Source organism: Ochotona princeps, chromosome 3, assembly GCF_030435755.1.
Source record: "Ochotona princeps isolate mOchPri1 chromosome 3, mOchPri1.hap1, whole genome shotgun sequence".
NCBI classification, from domain to species: Eukaryota; Metazoa; Chordata; class Mammalia; order Lagomorpha; family Ochotonidae; genus Ochotona; species Ochotona princeps.
Genome location: NC_080834.1, coordinates 81,446,479 through 81,473,546, shown reverse-complemented (window position 1 = coordinate 81,473,546; position 27,068 = coordinate 81,446,479). Strand labels below are relative to the sequence as shown.

Below are 27,068 nucleotides of genomic sequence, written 5' to 3'. Positions count from 1 at the left end.
AAGTAATTGTATAATAATGAAATCTGCAAAGTGTCAAACATAGAACTGGGATCACTGTGGGAGGGATGAGGACCTACTTAACCCATGTCAGAAGGCTTATTTGTTCCTATGAAAGTGTAATTTTGTATTTTGGCTACAGAAACTAATGCAGAGGTTCCCGAGTCTTTCTGCAGATTATGTAATGCAGTATCCTTAAATAATTCCTGGGGAATTGTCCTTTCTTCTAACTGGAGAGAGAGAGAGAGCGAGGGAGAGCGAGGGAGCGAGAAAGACCCTGCAGGTAAAAAAACAAGCAAGCAAGATGGAGGGAAAGCCAAAAACACAAACCAGCACACTTTTTTTTTTCCAGCTGTGCTATTTGCTAGCAAGCAAGCAAACACAAATGAAGAGAAACTTTCATTCCTGAATGACAAAATAAACATCTTTAGTATGATATTTCCTCTACAATATTTCTTCTACAAATATTTGATCCACTTTTGTTATCTCTAACTGTGAAGCAAGGTTGTGACTCTTCTCATGACAAATGCCACTTTGATAATTCAAATAATGATATTTTATTTTAGCTTTGTTTAGATTTTACCTTTATACTATGCATTTTGTATAAAATCATAAAATTGAAAACTGACAATACCATATTTCCAGGATATGTGACTTTTATGTATGGGGTCATTAAGAAGACCGTTAGCTCTTGGACACTAAAGGTGTATCACCAAGGGCAGATGTGCAAATAGGAAACTTCTGACAAAGATGAAAAAAAAAAGAGGCACAGAACTAGTCAGTGACATCAATTTCTGACTCTCAACCACAGCTTCAGGATCACAGAGCAGAGTTTCTGTATCTCTTGGGGGCAATGACCAGTGTCAGAGATGTGACTGCAGTTGGTTAGGAAATGAAGATGAAATGGATGAACAAACTGGAAAATTAATTGTTGATACATTGCCAGCACTCAAAGTCGCCACTAAATGGAAGAGATTCCAGTTTAATGACCATAATCATGAACATAACAGGCATTGAGAATATACATCAGTTTTCTACTTTCAGGCAGGTACAATTTTATTTGTAAAATAACATGATCATACTATAGAGTGCTATCTGCCATGAAGATATGGCTGAGCTTTGTCTTACTCATGAAGTGCATTCCAGCTCAGGCAGTATTTACCTATGTAGCAACTGTGCATGCTGGACCACAGATCCACTGCAGTCACTGGCCTGGCTTTCGTGATATTTTTAAGGGTAGGCCCATGTGTGGCACACTCTACTTTCCTCACCTTTTCATGTCTGCAGTCCAGGCATATGGGTCCTCAGCTCTCTGCAAGACACCGGGAGTAAATGTTTAGAGGCAGCTAAATCCTTTGAGAGGGCTAGGACCCTTCTTTGCAACAACCAAGGATATAATAAACAACATACTGAGTTAGTGTGAAGTTCCTTGGAACTTAAGAGAACACACAACCAAGCACCCAAGAAGCAGATGGCCTAATGGATGAGGCCCATGATACGGGACATAATTCAAACAGGACTGATGTAAGGAATATCTGGACAGATGGCTAGCTTGGAAGCCAAGGAGTAAATGTTAATGTGTTTGTCTTTGATTTTGTACTGATTTGAAGACTATGCAGCATTTGAAATATTTTAATGTAGTACGTTAGCTAGAAGAGATTAGCTCTGCTTTTGGGAAATACACACATTCATATAAATGCCATTGTTAAATTTCTCTATCCATTTCCCTTCTCCTATCTAATTAATAACAGTGTGGTAATTTTCTCTTTCTTTCAGGTTAGAGTAACTGTTCCTATTTACTCCCCTATAAACTAAAGTTACTTTTCATTGAACAGTTTAGCATGATTGAATGAAAATCAAGTTTAATGTTTGAATGTTGGAGGTTTAAGGAATAGTGAAAGAATGTTATATTTATGCATATAAGTGTCTTAATCCCAAATGTCCTTAGCATAGTGAATTTCTCTTGCCTTGATAATTTTTCTTTTTCATAGTGTTTGAGACACTTTAGAAAACATTGATCATAATTTACTCTACTTTGTAATTAAACTTAGTGGTTAGTATCTTGCTCACTGACATAGCTGTGTTCTATTACATGGACGGCACCAGCTGGTTTATAGGTGAAACCTGATCTGACTCCCTAGGCTATCAGGGGGGCAGCACAACGAGAAGCCCAACAATGCAGGGGTGCTTCATGAAAGTCCACAGAGAGGGAGCTCTGACAATCCCTTCTATTTCTTTGGAGAAATTTTGTGTATGTTAGGGAGTATTTTCTTTAGAACTTAAACCGTAGCTAATCTGGGAACACATTCAATTTATGTGACATGGTAAAAGGCTAATATTATGTTATCTTACACAGCCTATAGCCATTAGAGGAAGGGCAAATAGCTAGAAATTTGCAGTTTGGAGTTCAGCCACTTGGGGTATTTTACCATTAGAAGAAATGTGACGGCTGTATAATTAATGAAGGAAAGCATTAGCAAAAGGCTGAGAGAGCAAAGCAATGACAAGTGGTGCTTAGCATTGTTTCCATGTAATTTTACCCATGGTATTGAAGATTCAGTAAGTTCTTCATGCACCCTTTTATCACACAGTTAGGGAGAAGTCGTATTGAGCAAGGCACATTGCTCTTAGGCTGGTGTGACAGGCAAAACTACATCTGACTCATGGAAATCAAAGATCCTCAATGGCCAAGGACTCTGAGTCATGTGATTTTCCAGTTGATGCTAAGTGCCTTTCACAAGGCCAAAACTAGAGCAACAACTGGAGGGGAAAGTTTGTACTCTCCCATGATTGAAAAGGAAGAAATGTGGGTAGTGAATACAGAATACCCATGGTAGCCACCAGTCCTGGTTCTCTGTCAGCTGGAACTCTTTGAACTGGAAAACAGCCTTACCACTGTGGTGTGTATGTTTCTGCTTCATATGGTCTGTGGTTCATTGAGAAGGAAAATCTTCATGTCAGATATCACCAATCACATAGAATCAGGTGGTTGAAACCACTGAACTGTGTCAGTGTGCATCTGATGCTGTGGGCACTGACACCTCTTCCTGATCCCCAGGCCCTGACATGACTTTGCTGAAGGACAGCCTGAGTGTGCCTCACATTGTTTTCCTAAAGCTCTCAAATTCTATGGGAGTGCTCATCATTTCCTATAGAATCCCCCAGCCCAGACCCTTTGGAGAAACCGCTGTCCCTGCTGGTGTTGAGGGAAGTTGTGAATGCAGAATTTATGCACAGCCAAGCTAGAGGAATCCCCCCTGCTCACTCCACTCCATAAGGGCTGCTGATGGTGACCCGGTTCTCAAAGGCATCTGCATCACCTTCCCTCCCCACCTCTGCTCCCCACTATTTTCCCAGAGTTCCAGTGGTAGATAAAAACATCTATTTCTGGAAGGGTCACTGGACACATCATGTTGAATAAGCAGGAGCATTGTCAGATGGCTATGAACACAGTCATTGGAGGGTCACAGCTGCCTCAGAAATCATTCGCTGGAGTGCATCAGCCCTGTAACATGTCACTGTGACTTCTTTACACAAGAATTGATCAGTGCTTCTAAGACACAGGTGTTGTGAGTGTTTATATGTGCGACTGAGAGGCAGGTGGGTGAGATTTTGATAGGCAGTGTTTGTTTCCTTAGGACATGGAGGTTTGAATAAAACATTACGGCATGGTGCAGAAGCAAAAGAAGAGAAATCTTTGACATTTTCTCCCTAACATGCCCAGGGCTCTCAGTAAACAGGTGGGACCTGAGGCCCTTCTGTGTTGCGCTTCACATTTAGCTGAAGATTAATGATAGACTCGCCCTGCTGGGGATTCATTTGTGAGGGCAGAAATGGAACATTCGCTCTCACTACTGCCAACATCATGCTCCTCTCTTGAACCTGTGAAGAGCAAGGAGAGAGAAGAGAAATCTCATTTCCTATTGGCTACACTAAGGGAAAAAGTTTTGATGCAGGCAATTTAAGGTCCTGTAGAGAAACTTCATTTATGTTGTAAAAGTGTTGATGATTTTTGAATTAGATATTTGAATTATCAACATTATTTAGAAAAATACCTAAAACATCAGAAAGTCAAAGACTTAATCCTTTAATATTGTAACTGCATAATGCAGAAAAAGTTAACCTCAGCAAACCAGACTTCATCCTCTCTGTATAGTTAGTGGCATTTCCAACTTTGGGATTAGTGCAATTCTCCACCCGCCTAGTTGCACCCTAGTCATCTTGATTGCTGATCAACCTGGCACCCTTTTCATTAAAAGTAGTAGATAATCAAGTCTTTGATATCTCAAGGCCTTCCTAGGATGTTCTTTATACAATCAGGAGAACTAGTTACAAATTTAATATTCATTCTCCAGGTTTTGTTTGTGTTGGCTGAAAGAATGAATCTGAGCTTGTTTTTCAACCGCAGTATAGGTAAGAAGGCATGGCAGGTCATAATACTTTTCTGAACTGTCACATGAGGACACGGTAAAGATAAAGACACAAACTGGTGGTTTGCATCTAACATGATCACCATTGTTATCTTAAGTATTTCTTCTCCCTTTCCTACTTACTTGTATCTTCCTTCATAAATGTTATCCATTTCCCCTCCAATCAAAGGGAAATGTTTACCCAGTGAAAGGGAGAAATGTAATTTATAGTCACTAAGTGGAAGGTTTATTTTTGACACATTCCAAACCCTCCACCTCATTTGCCTCTCTGGGAATTTAGACCTACTTAGAATTGCAGAAAGTATTCTATCACTCCTAGCTACGCTTAGCCTTTCGAACAACTACTGTGTTTTCTACCATTATGTATAATTTTTGAAAAATTATAATTGGCATAATTGTATTAATTAATTCACAATGGCAACACTATTTGTTTAGAAGGAAATAATGTGAATGTTTCACATTCTGTTTGAAATGTCTCCTGGTAAGCCTTGAATAGGGACAATGCCAAGAAAGGAATTCTAACAACCTCCTGTCAATTCTATTCTTTGTCTGAATATTCTATCTTCTGGGCCCTGCAGCAGTGGCAGGAAACAACTTTTGGTATTTTTATTGTATTCCAGGCATGCTTTAGTTCACCCTAGTTGTTTTCTTTTAGACTCTAACTCCTTCACCACATGCAAAGAACACTAGATGCCTTAAGCAACAGGGGAAAAAAAAAAAGATTTAGACAAGTAATGTAGGCATGAAATCAGTAACTTGAAGGCGTTCTTACAAGTGCCATAGTTAACTCTACATATTTTTGATTTTCAAAATGAAATAGAAAATGAGATGAACAATAAGCCATTTTGAAAATATCACAGTAATTTTTTAATATTTCATGATAGCCTCCTATGGCCATTTCTGTTGAAACTAACAACTGCCTGATGTAAATCATAATTTTCTTTATTCTTTTTTTAAAACTTATTTTTTATTGTAAAGTCAGATATACAGAGAGAACGAGAGAGAGAAAGATCTTCCATCCATTGATACACTTCCCAAGTGGCTGCAATGGCCAGAGCTGTACCTGTCCAGGTCTCCCACGCGGGTGCAGGGTCCCAGGGCTTTGGGCCATTCTTGACTGCTTTCACAGGCCACAAGCAGGGAGTAAAATGGGAAGCATGGTGTTGGGATTAGTTCAAGGCAAGGACTTTAACCACTAGGTGCCGGAGACCAGCTCCAGCTGACTGAGAGCTTGCAAAGGATGCGTGGATCGGCGAGACTGTAAGAGGAAAAGATAAGACACGGACCACTATGACTTGATGCTCATAATGGACAACTCAGAAAAGTTGCCTTCTTTAGTTATATACAAATCATCACAAACTTTTGCACAATATCCAATTGTTTCATTTTTACATCATGGTTAAGAAAATGCAAAAAACAATCCTAACATATTATTTGCTTTAAAGAAAACATTTTTGGCAAACCATTACTCATTGAAATCTGCAGTGACCTGGCTAAAGCCAGGAATTCCACGGTTGGCAGCACATGAAGTTACATAGTGAGAAGTAGTTTACTTATACTCAAAATTAGTCTTATACTCAAAATCAATTTCTACTAAACACAAACTAAGATTGATTAAAATATTAAGAGTACAGAATTAAAAGATTATAAGTGAAAGGATCTTATAAAAGCATATAACAGAGGGTTCTTTGCTAAATCTTATAATCAAGTCATGCATTAATTACTGTCACCACCTAGTGCTGATTCAATTGTTTTTTGTTCTTTTGTTAGAGGGCAGTGAAAGGGATCAAGGCAGCACAGCCAATCTACAGAGGGCCTTTACAAGAAACTTCCTTTTATCTATATAAACTGTTTTCTTTCCCTAAACATAAGTGCCAATATAAGATTGAGATTTTAAGCCATTTTGAGGGGGTTCACATTTGTTTCCCTTTAGAAGATGCCCCATATACTTTTGCTTTCTGTGGTGAGAAACTAGAATGCATCATATCATATGTTGTAACAGTTCGAGGTGCATGGTAAACAAACTGTTTGTACCTCCATTATTGCCATCAGTTGCAAGATATTATCAACGGGCCCGGCGGCGTGGTCTAGCGGCTAAAGTCCTCGCCTTGAAAGCCCCGGGATCCCATATGGGCGCCGGTTCTAATCCCGGCAGCTCCACTTCCCATCCAGCTCCCTGCTTGTGGCCTGGGAAAGCAGTTGAGGACGGCCCAATGCTTTGGGACACTGCACCCGCGTGGGAGACCAGGAAGAGGTTCCAGGTTCCCGGCATCGGTTCGGCGCGCATCGGCCCGTTGCGGCTCACTTGGGGAGTGAATCATCGGACGGAAGATCTTCCTCTCTGTCTCTCCTCCTCTGTGTATATCTGGCTGTAATAAAATGAATAAATCTTTAAAAAAAAAAAAAAAGATATTATCAAGCCATTTCTTAAGGAAAACATTACTTATACTAGGGCAAATTCCAGGACAAAAGTGGGCACATAACAGGATATTTGGAAACATAGTGGGCTCAGTTGTACCATTGTATAATTTAGCTGTGTGTCATAGCCTTACATCACTAAAGATGTTTTTATCATAACATGATTGATCAATTTGAGGTGTCATACTAGTTACAGGAATCACTTCCCATTAGCAGAAAAACAACAACAACACCCTCAGGAGAATTCTATGAAACATCAGAGAGATAATTGAGTGTCCATACAATGGGGTGAGGCAGCAATGAGGTGACCAGAGACATTCCGCCGGGCCTTGCCTCCCTGCTAGAAACTCCTCGTAGCCTTGCTAACCAAGGAGCAGTGCTCATCACACACCCATGCCATCCGACCCAACTGCATGGCTCCCCACAACTAGGGTACTGTGCTAGGCCCAATTCTCTTTATTCTTTTCTCATCTCTTCCCACGTCCATGTGGCACAGTGCCTCCATGTGTTGTAGGTGTTTGATAAATATTATTGGCTTGCAGTCCTATTAAGCATAATTAACAAAAGAGGATCTCCAAACCTTTTATATTTCTATTTTTATATACACACTGGTCCTTCCTGACTTAACATCCACTCTGCTTTTGGATAAAAGGGCTTATCAAGTGTAATAGTCTCTTACTAATTGAAGAGTTCACCCTTGAGTTACAGGCAGTATTTTCCTTATTCAATTTTAAGATTTTTTTTATTTTTATGGCAAAGTTAGATATATACAGAGGAGAGACAGAGAGGAAGATCTTCCGTCAGAAGCTGGGAGCCTGGGGCCTCTTCTGGGTCCCCCACATGGGTGCAGTGTCCCAAACCTTTGGGCTGTCCTTGACTCTTTTCCAGGCCGCAGGCAGGGAGCTGAATGGGAAGCAAGGCCGCCAGGATTATAACTGGCACTCACATGGGATCCTGTTGCGTTCAAGGTGAGGACTTCAACTACTACGCTATTGTGCCAGGCCCAAAATATAGCATAGCTTTTAAGGCAATGTCATGGTGCTGAGCTAAACTTCATAGGTTTTTCCCGGGATAAGACTTTTTCAGGAAAACAATCTGTATTTGTAACCACTTTAAAAATTATGCAAAACAACTCCCTTTAACACAGGAAACACATCTTTTGTTTTGTTTTCCAGCAAAGGGCAGGAGTGATTGGACAGTGAAGGTGACATACTTCTTTCTTGTCCGGTAAAGTCTCAGGATGCCAGTTATCACCCGATTGCTATTTGCTGCTTAATGTAGCCCAATATTGCTGAGCTTTCATCTACCCCATACCCCCATTTCTGCCAAATATAACCATCTGCTATAGTTGGAGAGTGTATCTGAAATCAATTCAGTAAGTGCCAGAAATGAAACGATATTTTGCCTAAGTAAAAGGAAGATGTGTTTCATTTCTTCCATCCATTTGGCTAAATTAGCATGTGGATACCTTCCCAGATAAGCAAGAGTAGATATCCAGACACCTGGAATAAAGGTCTGGGAATATGAGACTTTGGAGAAGGCTGCTGGCTTACTGAGTAATTGCAGCCTCAGTGAGTAGAGTCAAGCTTCCATTTGCTGCAAGGCAACGACGCATCCCTGGGAACATCCACTTAGCATCCCACAGGGTGGACCTACTGCTGAAGCAGCAATAATGGCCATTCTCAGTCAGTCAGCAATGCACATGTTGGTGCCTGGATAATATGCCTCCTTTTCTAACCAGCCCCATTGCCTGTATTTCTAGCTGATTTTGATTATCTAGTAAATACAGAATATTCCCAATTTAACATGCCTTCATTTTAAGTAGCATCCATGTTATACATGTATCCCTGTAAGGACAGTCACCTCTGAAGTATATAAAACATGGGCTGCTTAACATTTCTCTGTCCCACAACTAGCATGTTGGAAATACTTAGAAGTGTCTAACTCAAATTAACCCCCTTCATGATAGGGCTACTGTCTGGTTGAGTCTTAAGAGACAGTTGTGTTATAAATCTGACTTCTTAGGATAGGGCCAGGGACTCACAGGACCACTTGAGAATGGGATAGTGTAGGACTCAAAAGCCCGAAAAGATATGTCTTGCCCAGCTCACACTTGGCCAGTGCAGTAAAATGTCAGCTATTTCACAGGGGACTGTGACAAGACAGGCTGTAAGCACTTTAAAAAAACTATGTTCAGAGTCTGGCCCTGTATGATTCAAAGAGGATTACAAGAAGATGAAATTTTTCTTGATGGTCCCTGGTATTTGTATGTCACCTTTAGGAGTCTCCTACTCCAGTTTCCCTAACTTTACCACATTGTGACACATTTGGCAGCTCACATGCTTTGTTTTGCACATGTACTCCCCAAGTGGTTTTAAGAGTCAGGGCTGGAAGAGACCAAAACTAGGAGCCCAGACCTCCCAGCTAGGTCTCCCATTGGGATGGCAGGGATTCAGCCATTCCAGTCATTGTCTACTGCTTTCCAGTGCTCATTAGCAGGAAGTTGGATTAGAAAAAGAGTATTGAAAAGCCAAACAGGCACTCCCATTTGGGATACAGGCACAATAAGCAGTGGCTTAACTCACTGTACCATAATGACCATCCATCCCTTTGTGTCACATTTTATTATAAACATAAAATTTCTAGACATTGACTAAAGAACCGAATTCAGTATGTATCTTTGGGGTGATTTATTGTTAATAATAGTATTAATTGAACTGTGGTTATGCAACAAGGTGGAGGGTTTGGGGAGGGGTGGGGAGAATCCCAGTACCTATGAAACTGTGTCACATAAAACAATGTAGTTAATGAATAAATTAAAAAAAAGGAAAAAAAATATAGGGAGAGGGTTTGGGGTGGTTAGGAAAATGTGGAGGGAGGAAAAATGGTAATTTCTATACCTACAAAACTATTATGAAAAAATAAGAATAATAAAAAAGTTAAAAAAATAGTACTAATTATGAACTATGGTAATTGCCTATACATTTTGGCAATAATGGAGTCTGCAAGAATATAACTAGAATGCCATTAGACATAGAAATGCATAGATTATAGTATCATCTTATCTTGGGAAATATAATCCAAAACTGCTTTATTAACTGGCTTTAGGATGTAATAAGTAAAGGCAATGGTTATTGAAGTTTCAAATAAAGTTCACTACATTAGCTTATTTGACCCTGATAGCAGTTCTGGAATATTACCTACTGCCAATCCTATACATTATCCCCAAATGCTATATGAAGAAGTAGAGGCCCAGAGACATGCAAATAAATGTATTAATTTGTGCAGCTAAAATAGGTTGAACACCAACAATATGCCGATGATAGATAGTCAAATGTTAACACTAAAAATATTTTGTTGCAGTGTAAGCTAGTGGAATACAAGGGTCAAAAGTCCAGAGGAACTTTAGTGTGGTATTCTGTGTTGTGTTTTCCAGTCTTATCCTTCCTTGTGGGAACTCCCACAGCATGCTGTACGGCCTGCTTTAGTGGCATTGTCAGAAGCACAATGCCAGGTTGGATGGAAATTGGATGTTTTACAAGGTGGCATTTATGTGTCATACTGCATATTTTTATTCTTTCTGTTGAATCCTAAGATCACAGTTATAAAGCCAAGTTCAGAATCTGGTCCTGCTGCTTAAGAAATATTCTGTATTATTCTGAAGTCCTATGTAAATAAGCCTAGCTGCCCCATAGCCTGTTATATATGCAAGTGACCGGTTTAAAGGGGGCTGCACCAAGGAAGTTAGTAGAGAACAAAAAGAAAAAATCATAATATCCCATCACCTTGACACACACACAGACCACCCCTCCACTCACCCAGCCCTTACCCCAACTTCCAAAGCACAATAACTAATGAGACCAATTTGTTGCTAATCTGTCCCATTAGGAATGGAATGTCCAATTGAATGCAAGTAACAACTGCTAATTATTTGAGGTTAGGCAAATCAGTCAACTGACTGCTTTTCTACCCCACTCTGCATCTGATTGATTTCCTTCTGCTTCTGGTCAGTTAGGGACCAAGGATAAAGTCGCTGAAGCCTAGGATACAGTTAGGATACAGTGCTGTGGTGGGAAATGGGGGATCTGTGTGATAACACAGGAGAAACACTTCAGTAGCAATGTGATGATGGAAAGCAAATGATGGTGAGATTTTGAAGAAGAGTAAGGGGATCCTCCATCAAGCTAAACCTAGAAGCAGGAAAGAAGCTTACCACATAAAGAGCTGCCTTGGACTTTAATCCAGTTTCCAAGTTCCCCTCATGGTGTACTCACCCTGGAGGGGGAGATCTCTCGGTCCTGGAGAAAGCCAAGGACTCAGTCACTGCCCCAGAGACAGGGGAAAAAATGATATTAGTGTGGTAATTACCCACTTTCCTGTAGCCCTTGACCCTTTGTACCCTAATCAACAAAGTAAGATTATTTTTTTAAAGATTTATTTATTATTATTACAGTCAGATATACAGAGAGGAGGAGAGACAGAGAGGAAGATCTTCCATCAGATGATTTACTCCCCAAGTGAGCCGCAATGCCCGGTGCTGTGCCGATCCGAAGCCGGGAACCAGGAACCTCCTCCAGGTCTGCCACGCAGGTGCAGGGTCCCAAAGCTTTGGGCCATCCTCGACTGCTTTCCCAGGCCACAAGCAGGGAGCTGGATGGGAAGTGGAGCTGCCGGGATAAGAACCGGCACCCATATGGGATCCTGGAGCATTCTAGGTGAGGACTTTAGCCGCTAGGCCACTGCGCCAGGCCCAAGTAAGATTATTTAAATAAATTAAGTAATTAAAAAAAAAAGAGCTGCCTTGGGGGAAGGGCATTCATGGCGGGCCTTCAGGATCCCCAGCCTGGGGGCTTTTCTAACCAGCTCAGGTACATTCAGCTGAGCACACTAGTTCCCTGGGGGAAGGGATGCTCAGCAGGCTTCCAGAGCCACCTCATCCAGGACTTTCTTGACCTGCATGGATGCATGTAGCCAGGCCACATGGCTACCTGCCATGGGCCCAGGCAGTTCAGGTGCCAAAAGTGTTGGGTGAAGCCCCTCAGGTCACCTGGTGGCACAACCTCATGGTTTGAGAGGTATTGATTTACAGGGGGATAGTGGGATCATGCAGGTGGCAGTGAGCAATGACCTATGGTATTATGTCCAGGTTAGGAATTACAGCTGTGGGACTTCCATAGATAAGTGCACAACATGTGTATGTAAATAGGGAGCTAACACCAAATTGGTGTGGAGGGAAGAATAAGAGTGAGAAAAGTGGGTCCGATAGCAAAATTTATGGGGGACATATGGACTCACGCCATGAAACTGCAGTCTCTGCTGGTTTACCCAATAACTTCGTATGGGAAACAAGACTGGCTGGGGAGCTAAGGGGACACCCCAGCTGGGTTGGCATTCCCACTGATGGGGAAGAGTTTAAGATTGGGGGCAACAAGCGTGAGTGTGCACTGGGTCTGGGGAGCGACAGATTGGGCTAGACTCCAGCCCCCACTGGTATTTGTGAGAGCCAGATTGGGTGTACAACAGGCTGGGCTAGGTCTTAACTCCTGCTGAACCACGTCAAGTCTGTGTCTGGGAGCAGATCAAGTATCACTGGGCTGCAACACACAACAGCAAGAACCAGAATGTGCGGGGGCCAGTTGAGCAATGTCACTGTTCTTACCAGGAAAGGAGAAGGACAAAGTCAGCCTGGGCCAAGGAACAACTGGTGTTCATGAGAACTGCTACTGGGAAGACATCTGACAGAGGAGCTTAGAAAACTCCTTCATCAGGACACAGTCCTGCAGGTGAACACATGAAACAAGGCAAGGAACAGCCTAGATCATGCCAGGTTACAGTACCTGCCAGCATACATGCGGATCAGGTCTGGGGACAGACAAGTCTGGGCCAGTTCATAATACCCACTGGCAGATCTGAGAACCAGGACAGGGGCAAGAGGAGCCACATCAGGTCACAATGCCAGCTAGGTCCCATTAGGGCCAGGACAGTGATTAGGCTAGGCTGGGATAGACTGCAGCACCCACCAGCAGGAGCTGGAACAGGGCACAGGCTAGACCAGGCGAGATTGCACAATAAGATTATGGATGCTGACGTGAGGCAAGTCTTGCAGCCTGGGCCCAGTCGGTGCTGGATTTGTGAGTCCCAGGGACCAGGGATTTGACCAGGCTCCAGTAGCTTGGCTACGGTCCTGGGGCCCACCTCGTGGTGGTGGCCAGGTTTGAGAGCCCTGGGGGTGAGGGATCTAGTGGGACTCCGGTTACCTGACCCAGGTCTTGGGTCCAGCATGTGAGGTGGGTGCCAGGCTTGCTAGTCCCAGGGGTGGGGGATCCAGCGAGTATTGGGACACCTGGCCCAGGTCCTTGGGCTCACCTGCAAGAACAGTAGACACAGGCCCTGTTGTAAAAGGATAATATGACAGTTCATTTGGTGCCATAGCAGAAGAAGGAGGACAGAACAATCTGGACAACTACTCCAGTCAAACAATGACAGCAAAAATTCTTGGTGAATGGAGACTTGAGGCTTACTATGGGTTTGTCAGTCAGTGGACTCTGGGAGGGTAACATCGTCCTTGGATTGGTGAAATTGACAGCATTTCAGAACTATTAAAACCACTTGGTAGAACCCTTGGAATATGTACACATTGAGACTCTGGGTTGACATGAGGTGGTGGTGCTTCATACCTGAGTACTTGCAGCATTTGTAAAGTTGTGTGTAGCTTCCCTCTTTGTCTCTCCCCTTCCTCCCAGAAATAACACACACAAAAAAAAATAGCAAAATTGGAAACAATGAGTTCACCCACTTTTCCCTAATTCTCAATTCTTCCCACCCTGATCAATCATGTAACCATAAAAAATAAAAGTATTTAACAAAATTAATGTTTGGGCTTTATCTTGAATTCACTGAGATTAATTAAAGGACACTTTATTCACATCCACCATTTAGGAACATAATTCTGATTGTGATGTGGTACATGGATGGTGCAGAGCATGAAGAGAGGAAATCTGAAGCAACAAAACTAGTCTCAATGTTGTTGCAGTTACTCAGCACCCCCCCCCCCAATGATGTGCATATCAAGGCTTAGTAAGTTTAGGGATTGAGAGTAATGAATGAATGAATCTGAGAGATAGGCTGTGAAGGAAAGGGAGCAGCCAGACGAGATGTGTTATTTTATCTTCCTTTTGTTTGGTTTGGTTGTTTTTGTTTTTCTTGGGCAGCCCTTTGCATGACACAGTTCACTCAAGGCAAAACGAAAAGCAGGTATTTTGAATTTTGTATATCTGTGAGTCACATGATAGACATCTCAAATAGTCTCAGAAATGTTACCAGGACAAATTGGACTGGAGATAATAATATGGGAGTCACCAGTAATTTGGCATTTGCTTTTGAATTCACAAAGTAGGTAAGATCTCTCCATGAATGTATAGAACTGAGATAGAGAAAAATAACAGTGATCAAACCCTAAAATAGTTGTGCAGATATTTAAGGAACAGGACAAAAAGAGTAGTAGAGCTAGAGTGGGAAGGCCAGCCAGAAGGGTAAGTGGAATCCTAAAATCCAAGGAAATAAAGAACTGGAAAAAGGAGGTTATAGTTAACAATTAAAAATGAAATGCTTTAATACTTTAACATTATTCTTGGTAATTGCGATTTTTGATGAGTTTTCCCCAATTTTTTTCTTGCAAGGTTAAGAGACCAGAGTGCATCCAAAATTCAAAAATAAATGGGAAATGAAGATGTAATGTAATTTAATATAATGTAGAATAATTCCTTCTTAAACTTTGGGGAAAACTTCATGAGAGTATGGCATGGGTTTGGAGAGCAATCTCCTTTGAAAGTCAAAAAGATGGCATTGTATATAAATCTTTTGAGAAGTTACAGGTAAAAAATAAAATGGTAAAATAAATAATGAGTTAAGACCCATAAAGTGATCTGTGGATAAGTGAGATACAAGATCCAACCTATTCACATTTCTAGCTGTTCAGTACCGACACTTTCTGCATCTCCAATCCCTTGAGCTGCAGTATATGAGAGTACGTCATCCTAGTTAAGACCAGTACAGTTTGATACTCATACTATCACCTTACAATCTATTTTGTTATATATTTTATTCCCAGTTTTATCAAAAAGAATCAATGAAGGATTGAACAATGAGTTTAACTTGCATAGCATGTAAATATAGTCCCAAATATTTATCTCATTTATGAAAAAAGGCACTAGTGGAATGTCATAGGTAATAATTCTCTTAGCCATGGACATATTTTCTATTCTTAAAATTTGCATGTTTTAATTTTAGATATATTGAGCCTCTCTCCTTTAAAATTATTGCATTTTAAAAAGCTTGGCAGACATATAAATTTGTGTGTATTTATGGGGCATCATGTGGTGTGTGAATACATGCATGGAGTAATATACAATCAGTAAATATATCTCTTCAAACATTTAACACTCCATTAAAGCATAAGCATCTGAAAACCTGTCTTCTACTTATATATACATACAGAGAAATTAACATGTGTTGTCACCATGTTGTGGAAAAGAGCCACCGCTCTTGTTACTCCTGTCCGGCTGTGGCCTAACATTCATTAATCAAGCCTTATCCATCCCTGCTTTTTTCTCCAAGGTAAAATATTCTCTCACACTGTTTCTATTATTAATTATCATCGTCGTCTGACATATCTATATTTCCTTGCTTTACACTGTGTCCTGTGTTACAATTCAGTTACAATTCAGAAATATGTACAACTTGAGTAGATTTGGGCGTTTATAATTATTGTCTAACTTTCTGTTATTGGTTTTAGATAGTCGAGGAATGCATCTAGAATATTTAGAGTGCATTATTGAGCATGATCATTGATTTGTATTTTGTTTTAATTTTTTTTTGAGATGTTCAGAACATCTGGGAATTAGAAACTGAATGTTAAACAGAAGAGAAGGACATCAGGATCTCTGAATTCCAAACCCAGATATAATTATTTATCATATCATCTTTAACATTATTACTATTTGTTTCTTATATTCCTCTTTTAAAATGAGTTGCACCAGGCCCAATGCAGTAGCTTAGTGGATAAATTCCTTGCCTTGCATGTGCTGGGATCCCATATGGGTAATAATTCATATCCTGTAAGCCTCACTTGCCATCCAGCTCCCTGCTTGTAGTCTGGCAAAGCAGCCAAGGATGGCCCAAAGTCTTGAGGACTTGCACCCACGTGGGAGACTCGGAAGAAGTTTCTGGCTCCTAGCTTTGGATCAACTCAACTCCAGCCGTTGCAGCAGACTGGGGAGTGAATCAGCAGACACGAGAGCTTCCTATTTGGCTCTCCACCTCTCTATATCTAGCTTTCAAATAAAAATGAAAATAAATCTTTAAAAAATTGAGTATCATCTTTTTGTTCTTTAAAATAAAAGTCTGGAAGAGTATATTTCAAGTCAATGTATGAATACAAGAAAATGACCCTTAAACTCAATAGCTAAAAGGTGGAATCAAAACTCTGAAAATAGAAACTACAAAATACTGGGCATTGACTACAGTCTATTTCTGCCCCTGGGTTTGATTTGAAGTAACTGGTTCCTGCCCAAATGTCATTGTAAAATGAATTCTAAGGTCACAAGAGACCACCTCTCCACATCTCCCTGTACAACTCTGAACTGGTCAGTTGCCCCAGTACCATCAGTGTCCCCTAATGGCTGTTTACAGGGACTGCATGGCTGTACCTGCTTCTGCAAACAAAAAATAATCCTGTTCTCTTCACTACCACACAGAGTCCTTTATGAGAAAATAGAGTGAGGAAAAAATAAAATTCATTCTTCTTGTTCTTATAATTACGACTAATGAATTCCTTCATTCTTTCTTGTCCTCTTCCCTCCTGGGGATACATATTGTCTGAAGAACTTCACAAGCAATTGGGTTGAGAAAAAAAAAACAAGCAAAAAAGCAAACAAAATAAGAGAAGGAAAGAGAAAAAGGTAAATTACAGTCAAGACATAAACCATGGTATCTGTAATGAGTGCATAACCATGGTTATGAAATTTGTGAGTAATTTACTTCCCACTTAAGCCTACCAAAGTGGAATCTAATCTTGCCACAGAAAACACTAGTGAAGGAAGTCAGACAACAGTACTGTTTGCCCTTGGGAACTCATTTCTCACAACACCAAAAAGTAATTTCTGCCGTTTTGACCATCTGGTAGCCTGGATTTTAAAGATGAAATTTCATTCAGGCAGTGCTTAGGAGCCTGAGCCTTGGAGTCAGGCTGGTTTCAGATTGTTTTACAAGTCTCCTCTGGTCCATTCAGTGTCCTACCCGTAAAAAATTTCCCCGTAGTTGGGCTGTACTCGACTGCTTTCCCAGGCCATAGGCAGGGAGCTGGATGGGAAGCGGGGCCGCCAGGATTAGAACCAGCGCCCATATAGGGTCCTGGCGCGTTCAAGGCAAGGATCTTAACCACTACGCTATCACACCAGGCCTGGAAGTTTTAAATAAAGTTAACTATTAGCAGTGGTGATGGTAGTATTAATAGTAATTGTACTACAATATTTTTGTAATGCCTGCTTGTCTGTGATACTGACCTTATTGATTTAGCATCGAAGTTGTAAATTGTATCACCAGTCCTGACTGCTACACTCCAAGAGGGCATTTACAGATTTCTTTTTGCAGGGATTTACTCATGGTTTGCTTACGTGGTCACAACATAAGCACCGTATTGTACCAACACAAGTGTTCAATCTTATACCAACACACCAATTTTCTTTCCATGACATTTTGGAGCAAATATTAGACTATATTTATTATCATATAAATCTATATGTGCACAAGAGAAGAGATTTAAAACAGTGGTAAAAGATTATTAACATCTACAAATTTGCATACTGTAATATTTAAATGAAGTTTATTTAGTTAAGAATGAAGACATTTTTAGTGCAAGCATACTTCCTGTAGCACACAGATGGCCACACAGAAAGGTGATTCCTCCTTGAAGGCCTACCTTAGAGCCTCCTCAGGGAATGGACGAGAGATAAACAATGATATGGATCTTAACAGTATCCTGACTACTTAACACAAAATTTCAAGTGATGTAATGAAAGGTCAAGTTCACCACTTCCAGATTCGTGGACCAGTGCTGCAAGTCTCTTCTACATTTTTTTAAAAGATTTATTTATTTTTATTGGAAAGACAGATATACAGAAAGGATGAGAGTCTGAGAAAGATCCACTGATTCACTCCTCAATGGCTGGAGCTGAGCCAATCAGAAGCCAGGAGCCAGGAACTTCTTCTGGGTCTCCCACACAGGTGCAGGGTCCTAAGGCTTTTTGCCATCCTTGACTGCTTTCCCAGGTCACAAGCAGGGAGCTGGATTAGAAGCAGGGCTGCCAGGATTAGAACAGGTGCCCATATGGGATCCTGGCATGTGCAAGATGAGGACTTTAGCCACTAGGCTACGACACTGGGCCCTGCAAATCTCTTTTATTGATATGGTTACATGTTTCATCTGCTTTTGTCTTTACAGTTCCACCAAAGATCTCCAATATCTCCTCGGATGTCACTGTGAATGAGGGTAGCAATGTGACTCTGGTCTGCATGGCCAACGGACGCCCTGAACCTGTTATTACCTGGAGACACCTTACACCAACTGGTAAGCAACCTTCAGCTTTGCAGGATGCCATCTAGTGGTATCTCTGGCCTCTGAAATCTCACTGCTTAGAAGAACAAGTATACATTGTATTCATAAAATACTAAGAAAATTGCTATTCAAGGTGTAGGGTCTGCATACTCATTGCTGATGTGTTCAGATTTATAAAATTCACAACCTTTAAAATAGCTTATCTTCTTACAGTAAAAACAGAGGGACATTAAAGGACTTCATGCTTTATCTAAAACACATCCCATTTTGGCAATTGAGGGTATTGACACACTTTTTACATAAATTTATAGAATTGTTTATATTTGCTTATTTTGCTTTACTTATAGTCATTAACATAGCTCGATTATGAGTCCCTCCTAATTTCTGACCTTTGTGTAAATGGTATGCATAATATTTAAGACTGAATGCATGACTTTGTCTCCACCAAACACATTTCCTCACATGTAAAAGTAAGCCTTTGCAGATGACGCAGTCTTTGAGGAATGGCATCTGCTATTTAATTGTTCTAGAAAGAGGATCAATGAATCAGTTACTCTTATAACATGCCTTTTATTTTGATAGAGAACTCCCAACTTTTAACCAATTTATTCTTTCAAAGTTTCCTTTTATATGTATCTAGGGATTGAATTTACAACATAACCATAAAAAAAGGCAGAGCTGAATATAAAGTGGAACTATCTTAAGCTACTTCTAAATGGCCAGAATAGTGTTTGGATGTAGTGACTTTTAAAGTCTGTGTAATTTGTGTGTGAGAGTATAGTGCCATCTTTTTTTTATTATTATTAGACCCCAAAGTAATTTTTCAGGCAATGTTTGAACCAATTTATGCAATAGTGTTATGTTTAGACAAATATTCTTATAACAGGCTTCTCTTTTCTTAGGAAAATCTTGTCCAAAATTTAATAATTGCAACTCATCACTTATTAATATATAAGCAGCCTATTAATGATATATACATCCACGACGCACTGATTTGGTATATCAGTCTCAAGTGCACTATGTCACAGATTTATCCTATGCCTTACTTGGGAGAAAACACATAAAGAGGAATGTCTGAGATGTGAACTGAAAGATACCACATTTTTCCTTAAAACAAGTTAAAATTTGAGCACATGTTACAAGGATGGCTTTCTAGTAGCTCCCAAATCTATGTCTCCTATCCCTATCATAGGTAGCATTGTTTTATGAATGGCAAATTGATGCAAAAACTATTTGCTGGTGCTTCAGGATGGTAAAACAGATGCATGCTAGAATTGTTTGATTTACTCTAATATTGTCAAGAGATTATTTATTTTTTACATAATCTTTATTTGAAAAAGTTCCTTGAGGAAATTTCTCTGTTTTTGATATCTCCACTGTTCTTTATCTAAGCACGGTTTGTTTGTTCGTTTTTCTTTGAATGGATGCAGTGAAAGTTTGTGATTTTGACTCCTTCATTGTATTGAATGATGGCAAACCTCAGGCTAAATTTACAACCTATTTGTAAAAGAATATAAGTTATTATGCACAGATTACATGTTAATAATACTCTAAACAAACTACTTAGGAATGTAGGGTATCAAATCTATATATTGTCAGATACAAAACCACACTGAAATAGTGAGACCAGAATGATGGTAAATCCAGGTTTATTGGAATCTGCTCCCAGGCAGGGTTCTCTGGACCACAAGGTCCACAGGCTGCTGGAGTCACGCCTACACTCAGCTGTGCCTTTCTTTAGTGGTGATAACTGGGCTTGATGTAAAGGTATGTGTTGTCTTCTGATCGGTCCACTTACATGAGTCCAGGGCAGCTATTCTTCTTGGGAACTTTTGGCACCACCGGGGAGCTTTCTGCCTGCCCCCAGGTCCTCTAGGCTAACATATATAAACTGTATTCCTGCCTTCATGTTACTTCCATACCATTATCTTATTTCACTTTTCTAATTATTAACCTACATAAGCATTTTATTTCTAATTTCTCAATAGCTTGTGGAACAAGGAAGTATATAAAAGAAGGGGAAAGGAGAGGGAGAAAGATATATTCCAGTTGTGATCAAACAGCGAAATATGCTAATAAAATGATCATTTTGATGTAGCATTGTGTGGTAATTAGCTTTTAAAGGAAAAATGTAATTCCTGACTGAACCCCAAACTTGATGCTATTTTGCCCATGAGTAGAAAAATTATGAAACAGAACCAGATTTTCATTACTCTCCTCCATTCTTCCAAGAGCTTTGGTCTTCAAAACTAACTATAATAAGCTCCTTATCATAACACAATTTTACTTGAACCTGAATAACCTTGTTTTCCATGATATTTCAGGTTAAGAAAAGACAAATGGTCATATCCTATCTTCCAGAATAAAGACAGTTTATTTGTATATTCTCAGAAAACTCTAAATACTTCAAAATCAACTGGAAAAATTAATGAACTTAGAGGGATTCTTAGTAGTCAAAACCAAAGGTCAGCAAAGACAGCCTGAGAATCAAATCCACTCTTCCCCATGTACATACTAGCTGCAAGCAATGTGGTTGCTAAATTGCTAAAAAAAAAAAAGAAAAAAAATGGGGGAGGGGTAAATTAAAAAAATATGTTTTTGACATGCAAGAATCATGGAATTCTAATTTTAGGGTCAGACAAAGTTTTAGTAAAACACAGCCAGATTTATTCAAATATACTCATAGTCCACATTTTTTTCTAAAGCAGTTGAGGAGTTGCAACAAAGATTCTGTGGCCCACGAAGCATAAAATATGAGTATACTGCATTTTTTACAAGGTTATTAATAGAAAGTAGAGTTAAAAGATAAATTTATTTAGTTCAAAACATTTCTGGAATTCCTGTATAGTTTTTTTTTTTTAATATTTTTTTTTTGGTTTTGTTTTTTTTTTTTTATTGTTAATTATTTTGCATTATGTGACAGTTTCATAGGCTCTGGGAATCCCCCCCTCCCTCCCCCTCCCCTCCGCCCGGTGGATTCCTCCACCTTGATGCAGTATTACAGTTCAAATTCAATCAAGATTCTTTCATTGCAAACATATACCAAGCATAGAGTCCAGCTACTTATTGTCCAGATGGATTGAACAGTTTCTTGGGGAGACCTTTTCTGGTCTGAAGTTTGAGCTGGCAGAATATCATCACAGTCAATTAAGAGTCCCAATATAACATCAACAGCAATTTGCAATGTTATGGAATTGACATGGTTTTGAGTAACCAGTGTATTAAAAAGAAAAAAAATAAATAAAAAAAAAAAAAAAGGAAAACAAGTCCTAGCCACAACCTATGATTAGCTCATTGACATTTCAATTTAGTTCATATACAGGACCGGCTGCTCTATACCTTAAAATGGCCATAAGGCACCATTCAGCTGTTTCGTGTCCATTTCATCTTAGTATTTAGCCAGTTGTTGTGTTGAAGTAAAATTTTGCTGATCTTGGCAGATTTTAGGATAATCCAGACTGGCTTGTAACTCTAACAAGATATATGTCAACATTTTAGGTGCAGAACATTTTTTTTTTAATTCCTGTATAGTTTTATCATTAAGCACAATTCTCCATGTATATTTTGAACATCAATGCTATCTTGTTTCTGATCTCTTACGGAGTAGTTTAAAGATCCCTGTGTAAGATCATGGCTTGGGACACAATTCACAACTCAGCCATTGCTCTCTAGGGCTTTCCATACTCCAAGTGCCCCCCGCCCCCTGCACCCCACATTTCAGGGGAGAAGGCTCATTCTTTCATGGTCTTTTATCAAATCATCCCTGTGGTCAGGTTTTATTCTGACACATGCAAAATTAGTTTCCCAATGCATATGCAGACTCAGGGACTGGCGGACAGGGGCAGGAAGCAGGTTACTATTCTGTGTTATAATGGGCATAAATTCCAAAGCCTGCTGTTTCATCACTCCATGTTTCCCCTATAAGACCACCCCATCACGGTCATCTCCTGGGTGACAAGAGAATTTGCCTATAGTATTCTACAGATGACAGTAGGATTTTTATGAGTAAGTTTTAGTTTATGTGCTTTAATCCTTTTCAAAATTTCAAAGTGGGGTGATTCATTTCAACCCATCATGCTAATCCTTTCTTGGAGACACTTGGAGAAGGGACTGCTCTCTGTGATAGGAAATCTGCCTGCAGCCCATGGCTGTGTGAGCAAAGAAAAAAAAAAAAGCAGCCTGGCTAACTTTGTTCAATTATTAATTCTTCCTTCAACAGTACAGAGATGTGACTGCTTTGCAGAGGAAATGTTCCTGTAATTAGCTCCACCCTTTAGGGGCATCAAGCCCCTAAAAGGGGAATGATGCTATTCAGAATTTTTCAATATACTATTACCTGTCACTGGATGACCTGACAGAAAGAAAAAAAAAAAGGAACATTTCTACAAGCAAAAAATTACCTCTTAACTTAGTTCCTCTATTTTTTCTTAATTTTACACAGGACTTTTTTTTTTTTACTCTGAGGTTACTTTTTTGAGCATATTTTAAGAGTTTTTAAGGAAGACATTAAAAGAATGGTTGATTTCACATATATTCAAAGTCTTAACATCTGACTTCAATGGAGTAAAAACAAGTTGACGTATTCCATGGTTGCCTCTGTTACATTTAGGATTGCTTAATTTTTCTCTTTTCTTCAGGCATTTTGTTTAAGATGACATGTCACGTATAGAGTTATTAAGTGTGACCTATTTTCTCCCTTAATTAAGTTAGACTTTCATAATCCCGTGACTCCCAGAGGGCAATTGCACCATAACATGTATTTTCTATGCAGTGTTTGATCTCTATTCTGTGCTCAGAGCTCCTCCCCCCTTCATTTAACTTTGTTTCTTTTTTTTTTAAAGATTTATTCACTTTATTACAGTCAGATATACAGAGAGGAGAGACAGAGAGGAAGATGTTCCGTCCGATGATTCACTCCCCAAGTGAGCTGCAATGGCAGGTGCGCGCCGATCCGAAGTCGGGAACCAGTAACCTCTTTCCGGGTCTCCCACGCAGGTGCAGGGTCCCAAAGCTTTGGGCCATCCTCGACTGCTTTCCCAGGCCACAAGCAGGGAGCTGGATGGGAAGTGGAGCTGCCGGGATTAGAACCGGTGCCCATATGGGATCCCGGGGAGTTCAAGGGGAGGACTTCAGCCGCTAGGCCACTGCGCTGTGCCCTTAACTTTGTTTCTAACTCACTCTTCTCACAATCATGGGGAAGTCCCTTTCTCAAGTGCATCACATGATGTCAGGATTGCTCAGGGTTACAGAAAGTGTGTTGCATTTTCTACAAGGATTTACACAACCCGGGTAGCTTCGTAGAGCTGCAAAACTCAAACGATGTGCTGAGTGGGCTTTCGGTGGAGAAGCACCCAGGGAGTGCTGTGTCACTTTCTCGTCCTTCCAGAAGCCAGACTTGACAACATAGAGATCTGGGGTAAAGAACCAGCGTGTATTTATTGATGTAAATAGGAAAACACTAACATGGGTGGAGCCAGAAGACTCCAGGGAGCCTGAAATAAATTTTTTCATTGGATGTTGGGTTTTCATCTGTTGGTATGAGAGATCCCGTTCAGTTCATTTCCAAATCTGAATGATTAGTTGATGATGTTTTTGAACTCCATTAATGCTGTATCCTCGTGTGTCTTACTTCACTTTGTTTAACTCACCCTTCATGGCCAGCACAGCCTCTGACTATGTGGGTTTGACAGAAATACGTAATGTTTAATTAGTTTTATTTCTCTAAATCGGTCCTGCAGATAAAAGTTAGAAGTAACTGAAATCTGGTCTTTGGAATCTGCCAGTTAGAATTCGTATGATCTTACCTCCATGTTTGTAGCATTAGAAAGCATATGATCCAGGAAACAGGGCGTTATTTCCCAGAAGTGTTCCTGTATAGACCTTACAGAATGCTTCATGAGTCAATCTTGGTAGTAGACAGATGTGAAACAATCAAATCCGTGAACTTCACAGAGAGGTTATTGATCATATAGTAACTATTAAAAGGAGGCTAAATACTCAATATGTTCTTTCATTGCTTTACTTCTCACATTTCTAAATTTATATTATTCCAATTTTCCTTTCCAAAGAGGAGAAAATCTTGTTATATTTTGTTGGTAGTGTCTTTCTTATATATTTGTTTTAAAATGTGTCACCCATCAATACAATTACATTCAGATAAAAAGTGATATGTGTCCTACAGTTTGTTCATTTAGCAGAAATTGTATAAACTGTTTAAAATAATTTTATGAAAAGTAAGGTGGGCATAATCCCTGAATAGATGGAGTTTATAGTTTAATAAGAAAGCAGAACATTAACCCAATAAGTATATGAATAACCCATTAATTAGATTCATACATTATAAAGAAAAATTATAGCCATCAATAAGATCATAAAACAGGGCTATATAGCAAAATCTGCAAGGCTAGCAAAACTTCCTTGAGGAAATATTGCCCTGAGGTCTCAAGAATGAATAGGATCTAGCAAAAAAAAAAAGGAAGGAAAAAAGAGTACACTAAGTTTAGGTAACTGCCTAGAGAAAGACCTGGCAAGGATATACATTAGGCAATCAAGTATTGTTAAATGATAATGTTAGTTTGCTATGCTGCTGTTAAAAATACACACAAATTTCTTTTAAAATGATTCTTGTGCTTCTAATAGTCCTAATGTCTCTAACAGAAGAAAATCTTGATATTCCTATATTTTCTGTTCAGTGACTCATTTGTATAATGATATAAGTATGTATATCAATGTATATAACACTGTATCTATTATATAATGCTTTGTATTCTACGTGATGCATACAGGCACACTTTGGTAATTGTGCTTCATAGATGCTACATTTTATATTTATGTGTTGGAGGTTGTCAGCAACCCTATGTCAAGCAAGTCTATTGACAATATTATTCAGTAGTTGTGCTCACTTTGTGGACTGTGGAATATTCAGTAATTCTTGAGATACTTCACATTTTGTCATTATTAGTGATTTTACAGTGATCTGTGGTCAGAATTCTTTGTTACTATGGTGGTGCATGGAGGCTGTACAGTCTATACCAATTCAACGTGCCAACATAGTCAGTACTGTGAGTGTTTGATGGCTGCACCCCATGCTTCTCCCGTTCCTTGGACCTCTGCACCCCAATTGAAATGCAGCTGACAAATAACGTTATGGCAGCTTCTAAGTGTTCAAGAGTCTCCCATATCTCATTGTATATCAAAAAGTAAAAATTATTAAGCTAAATGAAGAAGGCATGTTTAAACATGAGATAGGAGGAAAGGCAGGCCATTAATGTCAAACAGCTATGTTGTGAAAGCAAAGGAAAAGTTCCTGAAGGAAATTAAAAGTGCTACTTCACTGAGCACACCATGATAGAAAGTGAAAAGGCTTATTGCTCACATGGAGAAAAATTTTATTGATCTGGCTAGGAAATCAAACTAGCCACAACATTTTCACTAAATCCATGACCAAGACTCTCCTCAATTTTAGGATGGCTGAGAGTTGATAAAGTCACAACAGAAATGATGATAGGAAAGGTTGTTTTATGGGTTTCAGATAAGGCTTCTCCATATCCTAGAGGTATAAAGAGAAGCAAGTGCTCACACAGAAGCCAGTCATCCGGAAACTCTAACTAATTGATTAAAGTGACTAAGTTAGATTTTCAAAGTGAATGAACAACCTTGGATTGAAAGATTTCATCTGGGACTTTCATTATTCTGGGGAAGTCAACATATGTTTTCCAGGCTGACTTATGTCAGGTTGGATGGAGCATTCTGAAAACCCTGGGATCTTTAAGGATTTTACTGTATCTAACTTTCTTGTGCTCTACAAATGGACAGCAAAGCCTGGATATCAACACATGCATTTTGCAGAATATTTTCAGCCCACTACTTGAGATCTGTGCTTCAGAAAATAAAAATTTCTTTCAAAATTCTTGTCATTGACAATGTACCTACTCACCCAAGATATTTAATGTTATCAGGGAGTTGTACAATAGGATTAATGATATTTTTTAAGATTTAATTATTTGTTGGAAATAGTTACAGAGAAAGGGAAAAGCAGAGACAGAGAGAGAGAATGAGAGGTGGAGAGAGATGGGAGGAGGGGGAGAGAGAGTGAAGGAGGGGGAGAGAGATTGCTTCGAATCTGCTGGTTCATTGCCCCAAGCAGTTTTACCAAGGCCAAAGTGAGTAACCAAGAGCCTCATCAGACTGTTCGATGTGAGAGTCAATGACCTAATCATCTGGGTTGTCTTCTGCTGCTTTTCCCGGGCCGTGAGCAAGGAATTGTGTCAGAAATGAAACAGCTAGAATTGAAACCAACATTCAAAGGGGATGCTACTGTTTCAACCGCTATGTCATAATTTTCATGCTGGTTAACACAACATGCACTCAGCAGCTTATAGGATCAAGTGGTACTTTTGACTTTCAAGTCTTGTTTATTTTTTAAAGAAATGGGCTTGCTAAAGCCTACATGGACAAGCAATCCTTCTGGTAGACTTGAATAAAATCAATGGAAAATCTTCTGGAGATATGTCTAAGAAAATGCATGATTCATGAGATGAGGTCAAAATATCAATATTAACATGACTTTGGGCAACGCTAATTCCAATATTTATGGGTATCTTTGCCAA

The 27,068-nt window shown here is 39.6% G+C and overlaps 1 protein-coding gene across 3 annotated transcripts in view; it reads left to right on the top strand.

The window, feature by feature from the left end:
* Positions 1–27,068, top strand: part of LSAMP (limbic system associated membrane protein) — a 627,669-nt gene that overhangs the window by 396,795 nt on the left and 203,806 nt on the right. For all 3 annotated transcript variants that reach the window (XM_004577886.3, XM_058661922.1, XM_004577885.2), the window contains exon 3: positions 18,346–18,471. In XM_004577886.3, coding sequence (XP_004577943.1) covers positions 18,346–18,471 — 126 coding nt within the window. The remainder of the gene's footprint in view (positions 1–18,345; positions 18,472–27,068) is intronic.